Consider the following 17,234-nt stretch of genomic DNA (forward strand, 5'->3'; position numbering starts at 1 on the left):
TTAACCCTGAACCCAAGATTCAAGTAGCCTGCACAGACACCAGAGGTTTTAACTCCTTCTTACTCCCCTGCCTAGCCCTGTAGTTGCACTTGGGAAAATGTTTTGTTTATCTTCTGACAGCCTACACTTTGTTGTGCCAGAGTCCAATAGCTTAGCCCTTTGTTGTACTGTGGAAAATTAGGATATCAAGTGCCTTAACTCCCTCCTGGAAGGCACTGCTTCTGCTAACTTTGGAGCCAAGGAATGCAGGACCATTTAGGCTCTATAGGGGAGACTGCACACCATATACTCAAGTAAACTGCCTGCTGTACAAATATGAGAAATGCCTTGAAACCTGTGCAGAATACTAAATGACCCATAGGCACAGTAAAACTTCTGTGCAAATGAGAAACCCAACAGCTGAAAACAGCTTGGATGTATCGGTAATAAGCAAAACGCAGACTTAATTACCTGCATTTTGCTATCAGGGTTTCTCTGCTTGCCTAATGATAGCAATATATAAAAATACAAACCAGAACAAACCCACGGGTCAACAAAATCTATGTGATGAATTAGTGTAAATTGCCCCGGCCACTTCTTTGGGTGAGCTTAATCTCAGTTTCACCAATCATGGGATTTCAATGGAGTTAATCCAAATGTACAGTGATGTAACTGAGATCAGAATCTGATCCTCTGGCACTAAACCCAACAGTAAAATTTTAGGCAGAAAGTTCTATTCAAATAGATTATGTCTAGCCTAATATTTCAATTTTCTTGGGCTGGTATGAATGACTAACTATTTTCTATGGTTTTTGACAGCCTGAAGAAGAAATAATACTGAATAAAACTGAACTGTTTTAGTATTATTATTTAGTACTATTATAATATAATAGTATTACGTCCTATAATTTGTTTACACTTTTCAGGAAGACTTTGACAAAGGCCCTCACCAGAGGCCATTAATAAAACTACATAATGTTGTAATTATTTATATTAAAGTTGAACCTATAGGCCCCACCCGAGAACAGGGCTTCACTGTGATAGATGCTGTACGAACACAAAGTGAGAGAGAGAGTCCTGAAGCTTACATTAAATAGGTGAGACAGACAAAGGGTGGAAGAGGAAACAGAAGCACAGCAACTTGCCCTAGACTACACTGGCTCCCCAAGACAACACTAACCGAACTAGTACACATTTTATATCAATTGTCACCAACAGTTCAGTTGTAGCAGTGTACGCACATCTAAGGTGTGTTCACCACCTTGTCACAAAAAACTTTCTGTGACTATTCTGAGCTGGTGGATGGCTCCAAGGTTGCTGTAACTTAACTCTGGAGCTGAGCAGAACCCTAGACATGAAAACAGCAATCATCTAGGTGTTTTAACGCCACTTTTGCCCACCATTCCTGTCCCTCAGTTCCTGTGAACAGAACATTAGCCCCAAGTCTTTCAAAGAGCACTTGAGCCAGATTTCTGAATTCACTCCCATTACTAGGGAACAGCCTTTATTTTGTACCTCCATTTACCTATTTGCCACACAAACCTGCTGTAAATCTCACTGTTTTTTACCAGCCAATAAGTAATGATGGGCCCCATTCTGCCAGCCTTACTCTGGTAGAGCTGCAGTCACTGTCAAAGGTTCCATTGAAGCCAATGGGCTATCCATGGAGTAAGGTACTAATCCGTGTGTGTAACGCTAGCAAAAGCTAACTCAAGAATATTTTGCATGGATATGCTTTCATCTGAAATGGACACTTTATAAACTATATGTACATTAGGGATTACTTCACCCCTCTCTGACATGCAGCTATGTCTGGGGTGGAACCTGGAGGCTATTAACAGCCCACAGCTGTTAGGCCAAGAGGGGAAGCATTTTCTACTCAGTATTGTATTACTGGGAATGGGGATAGGCGGTGCCTCAATTGGAATTTGGCCAGGGCAGTGGGATTAGCATTCCTACACCCATGTTTCATTTCAAACATTATTTATTTTGGGCCAGATTTTGACATTCCTACATATTGAATAGTACCATATTCTTTGCATGGCCCCAGAGAAATCAATGGGGCTACCTGAGGAGTCAGATACTAATCAACATGTGCCAGGGCTGTGGAATCCAGACCTGTGGTTATTAATTGTATTTGTATACTTTCTTTAATGTTGCAAATGATTTCTGTCAGGAAGCCATGAAATCAAGGTTCCTGAAAGTATTAGCTATCATATTAAACAAATGTACCCCATGCTACTTTACATTTCAGGAACCATTCTTTTCCATAGTGTCCCTCATTTAGGATGACCAGACATCCCAATATTATCGGGCCCATCCTGATATTAGAGACTTTGTCTTATATAAGCAACTATTACCTGGCCCCCCCCAAAAGTGTCCCGATTTTTCACACTTGGTCTCCCAACCCTCATTCTGGGTCTTTCTGTCCCCACGTTTGAATTATGGCAGGCAGGCGCTCATTAGTAATCGATAAGGATCATGTTCCCTTGGGAGGAGAGGTAAAATCCACGCTGACGGGGACACCCTCTGAATTTAAGAGTGGGTGGGTGAGTGGATAGGGGGGAAAACGTCTCCCCCCTTTTCTCCCTAGAGATTTTACATGACAGCTGGTCCCTGCTGAAGGCAAAGGAGCGCCAGGGAGGGATAACCTCCCGCACCCCCAACAATTTATCCGCTGGCAGGGAGGGGCGCAGAAAGGTCCAAGCAGCAGGGTGAAGCCCCGCCAAGCCTTCACTCCCCACGCACAACTCAGGACACGACTCAGCTGCGCCAGGCGATAAGCGCCCCTAAAGAGACGAGGCCCATTTCACCCCCTCGTCAACGCCTTGCCCCACGCGTGGGTCCCCTCCCACCCCGCTGGCCTGATTGGGGCGGCGGCGCAAGGAGGGCGCGAGGGAGCGGACAGCTCCGCCGGCGGCTGGGGCGGGCGGGGAGCCCCCCTCCCGGTCCCTTGGCTTTCATGGCTCCCGCTCCTCTGCGCAGGCTCAGCCTGCCCCTAAACTTGGCTCCGGAGAAGCAGCTCGCCGGAAGTTGAGCCCGAGCCAGCCCCCCCAAAAGGTAGCGGCCGCTCTCGCCCCCCTCCAGCCCCAGCAGGTAGCGGCAGGTCGAGCCCCGTGGGTGGGACAAAAGACGAGGGAGCGGGGCCATGCAGCGGCAGCCTGCGGGAGCCGAGGCGCCCCCGCCCGCCGCAGCAGCCCCCGCCCGCCCCCGGCGGCGCTAGGAGGCCGCGGGAGTTGGATGTCCCCCGATGAGGATCCCGCCCCGCTGCAGCAGGGACACCGGCGGGGGGCCCCGGCGGGCGGAGGAGGCGAGGCGGGGGCAGCATGCCGGCGTGGGGGCGCCGCAGCCGCGCTCCGCACCCGCTCAGCCTGGCCTGCGCCTGAAGCCGCGGCGCCTGCCCAGCCGCGGGACCGATCGCGGAGCGAGGTGATGGGGCCGCAGCGCATCGCGGGGCGGGGGCTGGCAGGGAGGGATGCGGCCGCCGCCGCCGCCGCCTGGGTCCGGGGGGGCGCCGTGGGCAGCCCGGCCGGGCGGTGAGCGCTGGGACCGGAGCCCGTGAGCGAAGCCCGGAGGAGGAGGAGGAGGAGGAGGAGGGGAGGCGCCCACACCGCACCCGACCGATGGCGAACGCCAGCGAGCTCAGCAGCAGCAGCAGCCCGCACCTGCCCAGCCCCGGCGGCCTGCTCAGCGCCTCCGGCCTCAAGCTGGCCACGCTGGGCTTGATCCTGTGCGTCAGCCTGGCCGGCAACGTGCTCTTCGCCTGGCTGATCCTGCGGGACCGGCACTTGCACCGCGCCCCCTACTACCTGCTGCTGGACCTGTGCCTGGCCGACGCGCTGCGCTCGCTGGCCTGCTTCCCCTCCGTCATGCTGGCGGTGCGCAGCGGGGCGGGCGCCTGGCCCCACGGGCCGCTGAGCTGCAAGGTGCTGGCCTTCCTGGCCGTCCTCTTCTGCTTCCACGCCGCCTTCCTGCTCTTCTGCGTGGGGGTGACCCGCTACATGGCCATCGCCCACCACCGCTTCTACGCCAAGCGCATGACGGGCTGGACCTGCCTGGCCGTGGTGTGCATGGTCTGGACCCTGGCCATGGCCATGGCCTTCCCGCCCGTCTTCGACGTGGGCACCTACAAGTTCATCCGGGAGGAGGAGCAGTGCATCTTCGAGCACCGCTACGTCAAGGCCAACGACACGCTGGGCTTCATGCTCATGCTGGCGGCCGTCATCGCCGCCACCCACCTGGTCTACGTCAAGCTCCTCTTCTTCATCCACGGCCACCGCAAGATGAAGCCAGCCCAGCTAGTCCCAGCCATCAGCCAGAACTGGACTTTCCACGGGCCGGGAGCCACCGGCCAAGCTGCTGCCAACTGGACGGCTGGCTTTGGCAGGGGCCCCACCCCGCCCACACTGGTGGGCATCAGGCAGGCCACCCACAGCCAGATCAAGAGGCTGCTGGTGCTGGAGGAGTTCAAGATGGAGAAGAGGCTCTGCAAGATGTTCTACATGATCACCCTGCTCTTCCTGCTGCTCTGGTCCCCCTACATTGTGGCCTGCTACCTGCGGGTCTTCATCAAGGCCAGCACCATCCCCCAGGTCTACCTGACTGCTTCGGTGTGGATGACATTCGCTCAGGCTGGAGTCAACCCGATCCTGTGCTTCATCTTCAACAAGGAGCTCAGGGTCTGCTTCAGAGCCCACTTCCCTTGCTGCCAAAGCATACAGAGCACCCAGGGCACCATTCTTTGTGATCTCAAGAGCTTTGGGATTTAGGGTGGCTTTTCTTTTAATGAAAAAATAGATCATTTTCCATATTTCTGCATATGCACTCGAGTTCTGGTTCTGAGGAAATTCAAATCACCACCCTGCCCCCAAACTTTCAGCTGTAAGAAGCTATTTTGTTTATTTTTCTATACTCTGCATATGCTGTCTTCAAAACATAAGAGATTGCTGCCTATGGGCCACTTACATGAACAAAATACCCCAAACCTTAGGCTGTAAGAAGCAGTTTTATTTATTTGTCTTTGTGTAGTTTTTAAAAAACAAAACAGGGCTCCGAGTTTCTGGTCTTGCTTCTAACCTTTGTAGGTGTGACTGCACCTGATATGGATAAAATTCTGTTCCTGTCTGTTTTGATAAAGGCTTAACAATTTTATTCAAGATTTGATAAAGGCCAAGACAAAATTTTATACTAAAGTTATTTTTTGATGACCTCAAAGGGTGTTGTTTTATTATTTGTTTTGAAGTCAAGAAGAGGAAGTTCCTAATGTGTTCAGAAGCAGTGTTCAGTTTCTATGGGGAGCTGTTGGGTTGACATTCTCAAGTGATTTTAAGTATTGAAAGTAGTGATGTAATTTTTGCCTGAAATGCAAACACAGTGTAGAACTAATTTTAATTTTTCTTGTTGCACTGCTCATTTGGTAATATTTCAGAATTCTTTGTGAAATGTGCTTTTAAAATGAATATCAACTTTAAAAATGATCAATTATAGCAGTTTTTAAACTAGGTTGAATTCATATTTTACTGACTTTGTAGGAAGTTATCTACAAAACTGGGTCACATACTTGTACATTTTGACTGTTTTCTTTAATAAAATACTGAAACTTTATGAAATTAGAATGGCAATAGTGCTTTTTGACATAATTTGTGTGCATACAAAATTGCATGTCTCATGTCTGAGTATAATTCGCAGTTTAGGATATCATGGAGAAGTACAGAGTTCTCCTTTGCTGTTCAATCTCATTTTAGGTATTTATACCAATAAAAGTCACTAAAGTATTTTTAAAGAGACTTAAGTTCATGATGGGTGGCAGGTTTAAATAGCACAATTCTTTTTCTGTCTGCTAAAACTAATTACTATGTAAAAAATTGCTCTATTAATGATGGGAAAATTCTGGATAATTATGTATCACTAATTTTAGTAGGCGAAGGAGTTTAACACAGTTGCTTGGTTTAACATTGTGCTCATCTGTAGGCTCCACTTATCAGGAAGGTTATTTTGAATTATTAATGGGCTAGGCATTTTTATATTGTGGGTTATGCTGTAAAAGACTTACCTAAAGGTATTAACTGAGTTGCTGGGAATGGGATCATGAACCAACCTATCCTGTCCATGCCAGGAGTTAGCTTCTTCAGAGATATGTAGTTAAAAACATTTGTTTGGCAAGGAAGCTCTCTCTGATGTAAAATTTAGCAAACAGTAATATTTTCACTGTTTTATAACAAGTCACATACATGACAAATAAGGGACTTAATTTCTGCAAAGAAATTTCAGTGACTGCTGTAAGAGTATTTCCATAAACACTAGTCCAAAATTATTATACATCCCCTAGATGAGATATATCTGTCCTGAGTGTAAAGTTACTGCATAGATGTATTTGCTATATCTTAACAACTTGTAGTCTCTTCCATTAAGGTTAGGTGTGACAGTTAAATTAGAGGGCTGAGAAGACAGCCTCAGATTTGGATAATTTGGATACACCAAATTTTTGCTGTAACTCCGAGTCTAGAAAACTTGAGACAAGATTTCCTGAAGTATGTGGTACAGGCTTTAAGAGTTGAGCTTTCACTTCAGTAGTAATGTACAGAAAGCAGATGAAAAGGTTCAAAAACAGGAACATGAATTTAAATAATCAAAGTGGCTGGATTTTGCCAAAGTTTGAAAAAGGAGCCTGATAGCAACTTAAATAGTTCAAAGGTTTGAACTACAAAGTGAAACTTAATCGACAGTTACAGAATTGCAAGTGGAAATATATTGGGGTTTTTAGGGTTTTTTATGTTACAATTCTTACTCAGTTAAGGCTTATTCACAGAATAAGTTGTTCTTTTCAGTTGTATTCAGGTTTTACAGAGTAACACTGATGTTGGAAAATTTAAAAAAGTCTTGTAGAGATACAAGAATGTGACAACCGGGGATACCCTTTAAGGACACATTAACAGTCTGAAAATGCACATCCAAGTTCTCTTCCCTTTCCATACTAAGAGAAATAAGAAACACGGCATTTTTTTTTTCCCCCTCTAAGCTTGATTTAAAAAGCTTTTCTGGTGAGTGCGGAGCGGTGGGGAGAGGATGAAGAGACCGCTAAACATAGCTTCTAAACTCTTAGGGGGAAGATCTCTGCTTTTAAAAAAATATAGTGGTAAGATGCAGTTATTTAAAAGTGTTCTTGCCACTGCAAGAGCCAGATTTCACTTCTTGAAAGACTAGAGGCATGAACAGAAATCTATAGTCAACACTGGTAGAAATTAAAAATCACCTCCAGGAGAGTGGTGGTTCTATTAATATTTAGGAACTCAGACAGCAGCATCAGATCCTTCTGCTGTAAAGGACAATGTTGCTGTGTGACAGTCTCACTAAAACCAGAAAAGTTTCCACCTCAGTACATGAAATCCCATGTAGGGACAGTGAGCCTGATCCTGCACCCTTTGAAGATGATGGTGGTTTTGCTGCTGACTTCAATGACAGCGAAATCTGGCTGTGATATACTAAAAGGCTTGGATAAAACAAAAGAATGTCAACAAATACATAAGGCTGTTTAGTACTCCTTATTCTTGTAGGCAATTCCCAGTGCTATCTAAGGGAATTCTGACATGGACCAAGGGCAGAGTGTGGAAATGCTTAATATATTTCATTCTTAACCCACCTACACAAAAAATACTGAGCTGGATCTCAGTCATACAGCTGTAAGACCGGAGTGACTCCTCTGACTTCAATGGAGCTATTTTGGACTTACATCGTATTCCATAACAGAATATAATTTAGGTCCAGAAAATACAAAATTAAGCACCAAAGACTGACACAAATGAAGAAAGCTGTATTGTTCACAGTTCATGTATACCAACCAAACCGCCTTCACAAGTTATATTCGATTGGCAGAATCAGTCACTGCCCTAATTATACACAAAGCAATTTATCAGGAAGTAAAACAGAATAGCAAAAGAAATGTAAAAACAGTGAGATGAAGACTGTTCTTCCAGAGATGGTTATAAGGGTGAGAAAGTTACTAAAATCAAATGCACAAACCATCATATTCAGTAATAATTGTAATGAACACCTTCAAAGCACTTTACAATGTTAACTAACTAGTTTTCACATCGTTCCTAGGAAGTACTATCCCCAGCCTACATATGGGGTAACTGAGGGAGAGAGGTTAAGTGGCTTGACCAAGGTCACAGAAGGAGTAAGTGGCAGCAAAAGGACAACAATCTCAGATGGTATGCAAGAGTGGTAAGCGGGCTAACAACTGGATACCGTCCCTCTGAACAACCAGATGAGAGAAACATACATAAGGCAGCGTGGGTTAGTGGATATGGCACTGGACTGGAACTGAGGACCCTGGGTTTTATTTCTGATTCTGTCACTGGCCTGCTGGGTGACTTTGGACAAAAACCTTTCTCTGTCTGTACCTCAGTTTCCCCATCTATAAAATGGGGATAATTATGTTTACCCCGGTAAAGGTTCTTTGAGGTCTATGGGTGAAAGGCAGTAAATAAGAATTAGCTATTTGTATTACCTAGCCTCTTCTACCAAAAGAGGTATTCGGTTTCATGGCGTTAGTACTGCATTCACAACAGACATTTCAGAGGTCCTGCAAAGTAATTTAAGGGATTTGATGAATGGCAATGGGGCTGTGTTGACATACTGTTGCTTTCAAAGTTAATGTACTTAGGTAGGATTTGTATCTAGCATTCTTTACTTGATTAATATATACTGTATACAGTATATTAAAATAGCTTTCCTTTTCCAGGGAACATTATTGTTCAGTGTCACAGACAATACCAGCATCAGCTCATGGTAGCATCTTACTAGCCAAGCTCATATACTGTAGTATACCTTATTTTGCATACATTATGGCAGGTTAGTTAAACTTATTTGTTTATATTGGCAATAAATCCCTAACTTTGACGTATTTCATGCATTCTTTTCAGATACTCCCGGTGACATCCTCTCTGATGAAGTCAGTAGAAGTTTTGCCAATGACTTCAAGAGGGCCAGGATTTCACCCTCTGCATGTAAGCAAATAATTGGTCTGAAATCTAAACAAATACTGAGTATAAGGATCTCGGCTCTGCAAGACAAAGTGCGGTCTTGCCCTCAGAGGCCTGCAGTATTACTGTGCCGAGGGTCTGATGCTGTCAGAAAATGGCTGTACCAATGAGGAAAATGTTCTCTAGTAAAAAAGGGGGGAAAGTTTTGCCCTAGCTGTCATGCTGGGGAAGAGAGGCCCCCAGCCTTGTGTGGCCACATAAAGGCTGCCAGGTTTGCAAAGCTGGAGAAAGAGCAGGGGCTGTACAATCAGCACTCCCCTCAGGGCAGGGACTAGGAGGAGCAAAGTCTCTGTTTCCCCACTCCCAGGAAGCAGAGCTGGCCAGCTACAAAGGGAGAAAAAGATGCATCCCAGAAAGTGGGGAATAACTAACAAGAGGGCAGGAATTATGACTGAGTCAGTGCTTTCCTGAGGCTTTGCCTGCGTGCAGTGCAGTTTACATGAGACAAAGGGTTGAACCTACAGGCTGCTCAGACTTATGCTGGAGGATTGGCACAGCATACTCCTCTAGGATCACCGGTGTGCAAAAATGAGCTTCACACCACGCCCCTACTCTTCCCTCTCACACACCCCACCACTATGCATGCAGCTCAGGACCCGCTGTACTTACATTTAAAATCCTTCCACGGCTGGGGCCCCATCCCACAGCCAGTGCTTACCAAGAATTCCCACTGGAGCTTCTGACCACAGAAGTGGCCTCACGCCTTTGACAGTGGAATATTTTTGCCTTATAGAGCATAAATCTAAAATATCTCAGGATACTGTATTTGTTTAGATTTCAGCTCAGTTGGTAACAGAGGTGTATAATCCCACCTTAAAAACCCTTATTTAAAGTTGACAGCTCTGTTTCAAAATAAAATATCATCAATCTCACTAGGGCTCTAATTTCTAATCCTTCCCGCGCAAGCATACACAAAAATAGACTATTGTGATGCATAATCTGAGCCAGAAAGCTATGATGCTGGCACTGTTCAGAATGTCAAAGAATATAATGAAGCCCAGGAAAAATGAAACCTGTCTTAGCCACCACTCAAGGGAGTGACAAAAATCGGTTGCTCAGCAAAAGTGGTCTCTTAATAAAGATGGAATAGAATTGTACTCAGTGGGGGAAGCAGTAATTTTGAGTGGTCTCTTAAGACAGGCGGTTGCCTAATAAAGGTGATTACTGTACATTTAATAAAGATTACTAGATATGCAGCCAATCAAGCTAATTAAGTTTGAAAACAGCAGCCTCTAAGTGAGGCAAGTTGCCAGAGTGCAACACAGGTCAAAAGCTTGGTTTCATTATGTCATAGTGCACTTTTGGACCTTTACAAAGATTTTTCCTTCCGGAAGACTGGAGTCAGTGTATTTCTTTTATGAAGTCCCTCGGGCTAACTTTTTCAGAAGCAGTCACTGATTTTTGAGGACCCAACTTGGGCCTGGGTTTTTTTTTGTATGCTTTTTTTTTTTTTTAAAGAGGTAAGCATCTAAGACTCCAATTAAAGTCAGCCTCAGAAGAATCAGGCCCAAGGTGTCAAAATTGGAGCATCCATAATTAGAGAATGATTTTAAATATCTGTCTTGAAGTGCTTTGTTCAAAGCCATGGGGGAATTATTGTTTGAGACCATGTATTAAAACTCACTAGTTCCTGGCTCCCACTCATGCTCAAACCAGTCTTCTCTCACTGCTATTACACTAAAGGACTGAACTTTTCAAAAGTACTTAAGTCCCATTTTCAAAAGTGACCTCAGTTTTCAAGCTACTTTTGAAAATGGGACTTGGGTAATAATTTCAAAAGTACCAAAGACCTGCTCCTGTAGTCTTTGCTCACCTAGAATTGCCACTGACTTGGGGCCCAATTCCATAGCCCTCATATATTGAGTGATTCAGTAATCCTTACTCATACAACAGTCCAAGCTAAGGGTTGCAGAATTGGACCCTAAAAGTCTGATTTTCAGAGTCTGAGCAGATATCTGGGTGCTAAGCGCCTCTGAACATCAGGCCCTATGTGACCTTGTACAAGTCAATTAACCACCCCATGCCTCAGTTTCCCTATCTGTAATTATCTTTACCCATCTTTGTATAAAACAGCTACTGATGACAAGTACTACTTCTTATTATGGGTGAACAGTCCGTTACTATGCAGGATTTCATCAATTAACTATGGAAGTAAAGCTAAATAGTTTTTAATGTGCATTTTTCTGCACTCTATTTGTATGTAATGACCTCAGTACTTGGAGCTCCTTTGATTTTGTGGGTCAGGCACATTTGTACTGTGAAATTTTACTGGATATCTCTTGAAGCCAGCACTGCTCCCTTTGGTTCACACTTTTCACCTGTGTTGTGGCCAGGTTGATAACACTCAGCAGTTAGCGTGGGAAAGTTTTAAAATCGTCTTGTAAGGTTATGAGGAAGTTATGAAGTCCCAGCTGATCTTAGGCAGTCAGCATAGTACACTACAAGGAAGTGGAAATCTAGAGCCAGAAACCATTGGAACAAGCTGCCAAGGGAAGAGGTGGATTCTCCGTTTCTTGATGTTTTCATATCAAGACTGGGTGCCTCTCTGGAAGATCACTTATGTTTACCTAAGAGCCTATTGGACTCAGGACAGGAGCAACCTGGTGCAGTTATATGGGCTCAGTTAGACCAGATGACTGAGTGTTCCCTGCTGGCGTTAAAATCTATGAAAAAATGTCACAGGGCCAGATCCTCAGCATAGTCACTGGAGCTACACTGATTTGACCCAGCTGAGGATCAGGCCCATAGTTTTCATTTCCCATACTCATACAGTGAGGAAAGACCCATGATGATGGCCTCTCCCATCAAGTTTGACAGATGAGCTATGGTCACTTATTGTGGGTCCTGGGCTGGGGCCAAAGACCAATTTTGGAGCTGCAGCCCTGTCTGCAATTGCCAGAGGTGAAGACAATTGTTGATGAATGTGAGCTGCTTCCAGTTTTATGCCTCACAAGTCTCTCCTTCGTTGTGGCAATCTACAAAGTCCATCAGTACAATCTCAATCAGTACAAAGTACAATCTCAAAGTCCATCAGTCTCAGGTGATGGAGCTGCTGCCATCAGGTCTTGTCAGGGGCTCAAAGCTCCCAGGTGTTGAGATCAGCACTGCAAAACTGGAGGTTAGTCTTGAGAGTGTCTGTGGAGCATTTTCTTGGTCTGCCCCTAAAACAAGTTCCAGTCTCTAATTCTCCGACGGCAATAAATATAGGCAAAAAGAGAGCAAACCCCCTTTTTCCTCTTGAACCCACTGTCCTGGCTTCCAGGCATCTCTTTAAAGCCAACCAACCTGAGGAGAGGGAACAGATTCTTACTATGTTAATGTAATTAGCCTGTTTACGGTTAACAATGTCATCTTCCCTGACTAGCTGAATTATTAACAAGGCTCTGCTGTATTGCCTCTGCTCAGCCCAGCTAGGTCCACCACCTGCTATTTTGGTATTCTGCTTCCAAGGATGCACAAGACTTAAATTAAAGACAACTCTCCTCTCTCTCCAAAAGCACAAACAGATCTCCTATCGCAGGTGACAGAGGCTTATAAACATTCCCGTCTATATCTATTACATGGCCTAAAAGGGTAGACCAGGCGTAGAGGGCAAGGCTGGATGCTGCTGGCTCATAAGAGCTCCCCATTGAGATTTAGATGGCAATCCAGCAGGGGCCTTGTAATTTCCTGTAGTGATCTATTTCCTGAAGCCTTTCAGGAATTGCTCGGTCCCCATTTTGTCTCTCTTTTTACAGTGGTCCATAGGTGCTGGAACTAGGGGTGTGGCTGCACCCCATGGCTTGAAGTGGTTTCCAACATATACAAATTAAATGACTTTCAGCATCCCCACTGTACAAATTGTTCCAGCACCCTTGCAGTGGTCAGTGCCATCCACTCAAAGACACAGCAGAAGAGAATGCGCAGTGGCTTACTTTAAAAGAAGTGTGTTTTGGTGTTCTGATCTCTCACCCCAACGGAGAGAGAGTAAATTCCCAAACACGTAAGACAACCAAGAGACCATGAAAAAATAAATCTTGTTTTTTGTTTATAATTTGTTGCCATTTTTTAGAATCAGGAAACAACACTCTAGGGCCTGATCCTCTGCTGGTGTACATTGGTTGAAGTCACTGACGATCTGGCCCATTGTCTTTGGTTAGGTCAATAGTGAGACATGCTCCCCGGCCTGAAACCATGAGAAACACAGAGAAAAAGAATAAGAGGGACATCAACAAACATTAGTTCTCAAGGCATCGATAGCTCTGATTATGCAACGAATCACCCTCTCCTTTTTGCTAAGTTTTTAGAACACTTACTCATCTAGTATAAATATTACTGCTTTTGCTTCTTAGTCATTTTAACAAAAAAAATATCGTAAAAGAATTCCAAAGGGGAAAAATATGAAGGCAAAGATTTGAGGATTGAAGGCACGGTGCTTTCTGACACTGAGAGAAAGTGGAATGATTTAGCGGAGTATTACCTCACTCCATCAGACTATTCAATCTGTTCCCATCTGTCACCTCGCACTAGGAGGAGGAGGGTGGACGGGAAGCTGTTGAGCAGTTTGATAGAGTGAAGTAGATCAAGTGGGCTTCCCTCTCCCTGCATTAGGCCTGACATACTAGTGCTGAGCAATATTGCTGTACGCCTCCAGTGTATTACGTCACACTGGAAGGGTCAGAAGTAACAACCATCCCTCTCTATCCAGCACTAGTGAAACAGCCCCTGGAGTATGGTGTTCGGTTCTTTGCACCATATTATCAGAAAGACACAGCCCAAGTGGAATGAGTTCAGAGAAGAGCAGTCAAAAGGATCAGGGTCTGGACACACTGATCGATGAGAGCTTGATATGTACAGCTGAGCTAAACTTTGACTAAGGGGAGAGACTGTGGGTGTAAGTGCCAAGAGCTATAACTAGGAGCAATGGTATGAAATTAAGAAAGAAAAAAATGTAGGCTGAATATCATGGAAAAAAAAGAAAATCTTCCTGACAGCAATATCTATTAGGCTGCAAAATAGTCATTTCTCAAGGGAAGTTCTGGATGCTCAATCACTTGTTACGTTTAAAAGTCAGCAGGGACATAACTCTGAAGGAAATGGTCCCACTGTGGCCAAGAGAGGGACTGGATAATCTAACAAGTTGTTTCCCTCTCCAATCTCTATGGCACACGTTGGATCAAAATCTCTCCTGCCCTTGGGCTGCTTCCTTTGGTCAGACTGTAAGCTCTTCAAGGCGAGGACTGTCTCTTTACTACGTGTGTGTAGTGCACATAACACAAAGGAGCCCTGGTCTGGGCTGGAATCCCAAGGTGCCAATGTAATACACACAATGTAAAAATGAGTTTGATCCACAGCCCCCTGAAGTTAACGGCAGTTTTGTCATTGACTTTAATGGGCTTTGGATCAAGCTCTGCGGGTGAAATCCAGGCTCCACTGAAGCCCAGGAGAGTTTTGCCATTGACTTTAATAAGCCCAGGATTTCACCCTAAAAGCTTCACCCATGGGACAGAAGAAGTGAGAAAAAAAATTACTGATGTGGAGAAATCACTAGGAAAAAATAAGAGCGAGAGAGAGAGAATGCATGTAAGCAGTCACCAAAGGTTCCACCCCTGAGTTTGCCTTCCTGGTAGATTGTGCTAAAGACCTCAGATGCTCTATCTCAACACAGCAGTAAATTGAATATGGGTTTGATTCTACAATCATTAAAGTCAATGGCAGTTTTGTTTGCAAACTTTCTGTATGACCACGGGCAAGTTGTCTCTGTGCCTCACTTCCCCATCTGTGAAATGGGAATAAGACTGTCTTTCTCCCACTTCGTCTTGTCTAGTGAAACTGTAATCGTTTTGTAATCTTTTTGAGGCATTACAGAAATACAAATAGTAATAATTGGATTCCTAAGCATGTTAGTTTTTGTCATGTCGATGGTACCTTGCCTCCCTTTTCCATAGCGTCTGCCAAGTTTTCCGGATACCTTTTAGGGAATTTTCCCCCTACCCCATGTCTCCTTCAGCTATTTGAAGGTAATACTGTGATGCACTTAGAAGACTTAGAACAGACCTGGCTTTTCTTCCCTGTAGTTATAGGAATAGATAATACCCCTTTCATTTGTGAGTCTTTTAATGGTGCTCTCCACAATTTTTGTGTTAGAAGCCACCAGACCCCAACCAGAGCAGCAGTGCGTATATGTAGCTAGGCCTCGCACATTGTGTATTTTCAGTAGATGTGGTTATTTGGATCCAACACTGCCCCTCTATTTCCTTCATATTTGTTGCATAAAGATCACGAGACACAACATTTTCTATCTGTATTCATTCTGCAGCTTCCAAGAAAACTCATCATTGCCTTTCTACCATGAGGGCCATAGCTTGAATATTGCAAACTGAAGAACAAACAATAGAGATGTGCAGCATCTTGCAGGACCTACTCCACCAAGGCTGCCATCTTGGATTCCTTTCTCTGAGGAAAAGATCACTCATGTCTGTGTTTGGGAGATTTAATCGCTTCTTTTTGCATTTAAAATTCCTCCTCTTCTGCCAACTCCCCAACAGTCCTGCCGCTCCCTCCTTGTTACTGTAAGAACTGCAGTCTGTTCTCATGACATTGTGTCAGAATTTATCCACAGATAGATCTCTGACTGTGGAGTCTGGAGTCCAGAAAAAAACCCCAAAACAGACTCAGCCCTCCCACCCCATTAGATCTGCATGCTCCCAGAACAAAAAAAGGAGTGGCTATGGAAGCCAATGGGATCCCTTTTACAAGGCTATATCTATGTCTGCACCTTGTTCAGTCACAGCATTTAATAGATACATTTGTGCACTTTACAATTCAAACCACATGCAAGCCTTGGGCCAGTTTCTGTAGGATGCTATGGCTCCATTCTGGTGATGCACAGCGGCTGATGCATACCAGTGAATTGGGCATATATATTACATATGACCGCTTGCACATTATTGGCCTAATTCTGCATTGTGCAAGCACCCACAACTCCCATTGAGAAGGAACAGAGGAGTCACCCTGTGCTAGATGTGCATTAAAATCTTCCAGATTCCTGGGTCCATGTTACTGATTGATGATGATGACAATGCTACTCACTGAGTTCGGTAACTAGTTACGAAAACCTTTTTCTGTCCTTAAAAAGTCCTGCCACGCCTTGGGATTCTTCTAACGCCTGCTGGAAAACACATTATGCGTTGTCAAGATCAAACTCCTGAGACATCTTGTTTAAATCAAGGGATTCTGAACACCTTCTGTTTCTTTTAAACAGCCATCTGGGCAGCAATAATAAGATGTGGTGCTAAAGGGGGCCTGCGAACAAGGCCTTTAGTTTGAAGTCAGACTTGCTGGTATTGTACGTCATTAAGGTGCATTATGTTGGCAAGGCAAATTAGTAAAAAGCCTCTTATAAGATATTGTAATGGGGTCACACCCACCTCATGCAAGCGCCTCCCGGCCAGGTGTGTGTCTGCACCTCTCTCAGTCTGTAGCGACCCCTGTCGGTGGGTTCTCAGGTGGCTTCGGTGACTCAGCCCTCCGGCTGAGTCACACACAGTCTGTATGTGAAAACAACTCAAGCAGACCCCTTCTGGGGTATGAGTCCAACAGGGCCTTTCGGGTGTCCTCAACACGGACTTCAACTGTCGCCTTCCCTGGACTCTAGTCTTTAATTACTCCTGCTGTCTTTACACAATCCGAGCCCTGGTATGGGGCCAGGCCCCCAGGGCTTCCTCCCTGAAGCTGATATTTTCACCCCCTCTGTGCCTTTCACTGACCCCAGCTTTCCAGTTGAGTCAAGTTCAAGTCCCCTTTCGGTGTATCAGAGTCCAATAAAGTCCAGTACCACCGACTCTCTTGAGGGGTTTTCAGTCCCCTCTCTGAGTGCTAGGCCACTACCCTGTGGCTGGTGGGGGGAACCCAGGCTGCCCACTCTTTTGAGTCCCAGCCCAGGTCTGACCCAGTGGTGCCTAGGGCAGCTATCACTAGTAATGCCAAGGTCAGGGCAGGCTGCAAGAGTGAGAACAGATACTCCCAAGACTGGTGGGTAACACTGAAGTTAAATTCCCCAGCTAGTCACAAATTGTGTTCCTGATCCCCCACACTGGTTAATAAAAAAATCACACATCCCTCTTTTATTGCATTCCAGTTCTCTGGCTCCCAATCAGCACATAGATCCAGTACAGTGAGAAGTTATTTGAAACTCTGCGCACTATACAAAATGTCTACATTACCAGGTCA

General features: G+C 45.1%; 1 protein-coding gene across 1 annotated transcript; it reads left to right on the forward strand.

Moving 5' to 3' along the window:
* The first annotated feature begins 2,850 nt into the window (after positions 1–2,850).
* On the forward strand, positions 2,851–5,547 carry GPR27 (G protein-coupled receptor 27). Its single transcript, XM_073354810.1, has one exon. It carries the CDS (start codon positions 3,603–3,605, stop codon positions 4,746–4,748), a length of 1,146 nt encoding a protein of 381 aa, XP_073210911.1. The 5' UTR covers positions 2,851–3,602; the 3' UTR covers positions 4,749–5,547.
* The last annotated feature ends 11,687 nt before the right edge of the window (positions 5,548–17,234 follow it).

Source organism: Lepidochelys kempii, chromosome 7 (assembly GCF_965140265.1).
Source record: "Lepidochelys kempii isolate rLepKem1 chromosome 7, rLepKem1.hap2, whole genome shotgun sequence".
Lineage (NCBI taxonomy): Eukaryota > Metazoa > Chordata > Testudines > Cheloniidae > Lepidochelys > Lepidochelys kempii.

Bases quoted from the DNA above. Each gene is read 5' to 3' on its own strand.
- GPR27 (XM_073354810.1), top strand. From the start codon at position 3,603: ATGGCGAACGCCAGCGAGCTCAGCAGCAGCAGCAGCCCGCACCTGCCC.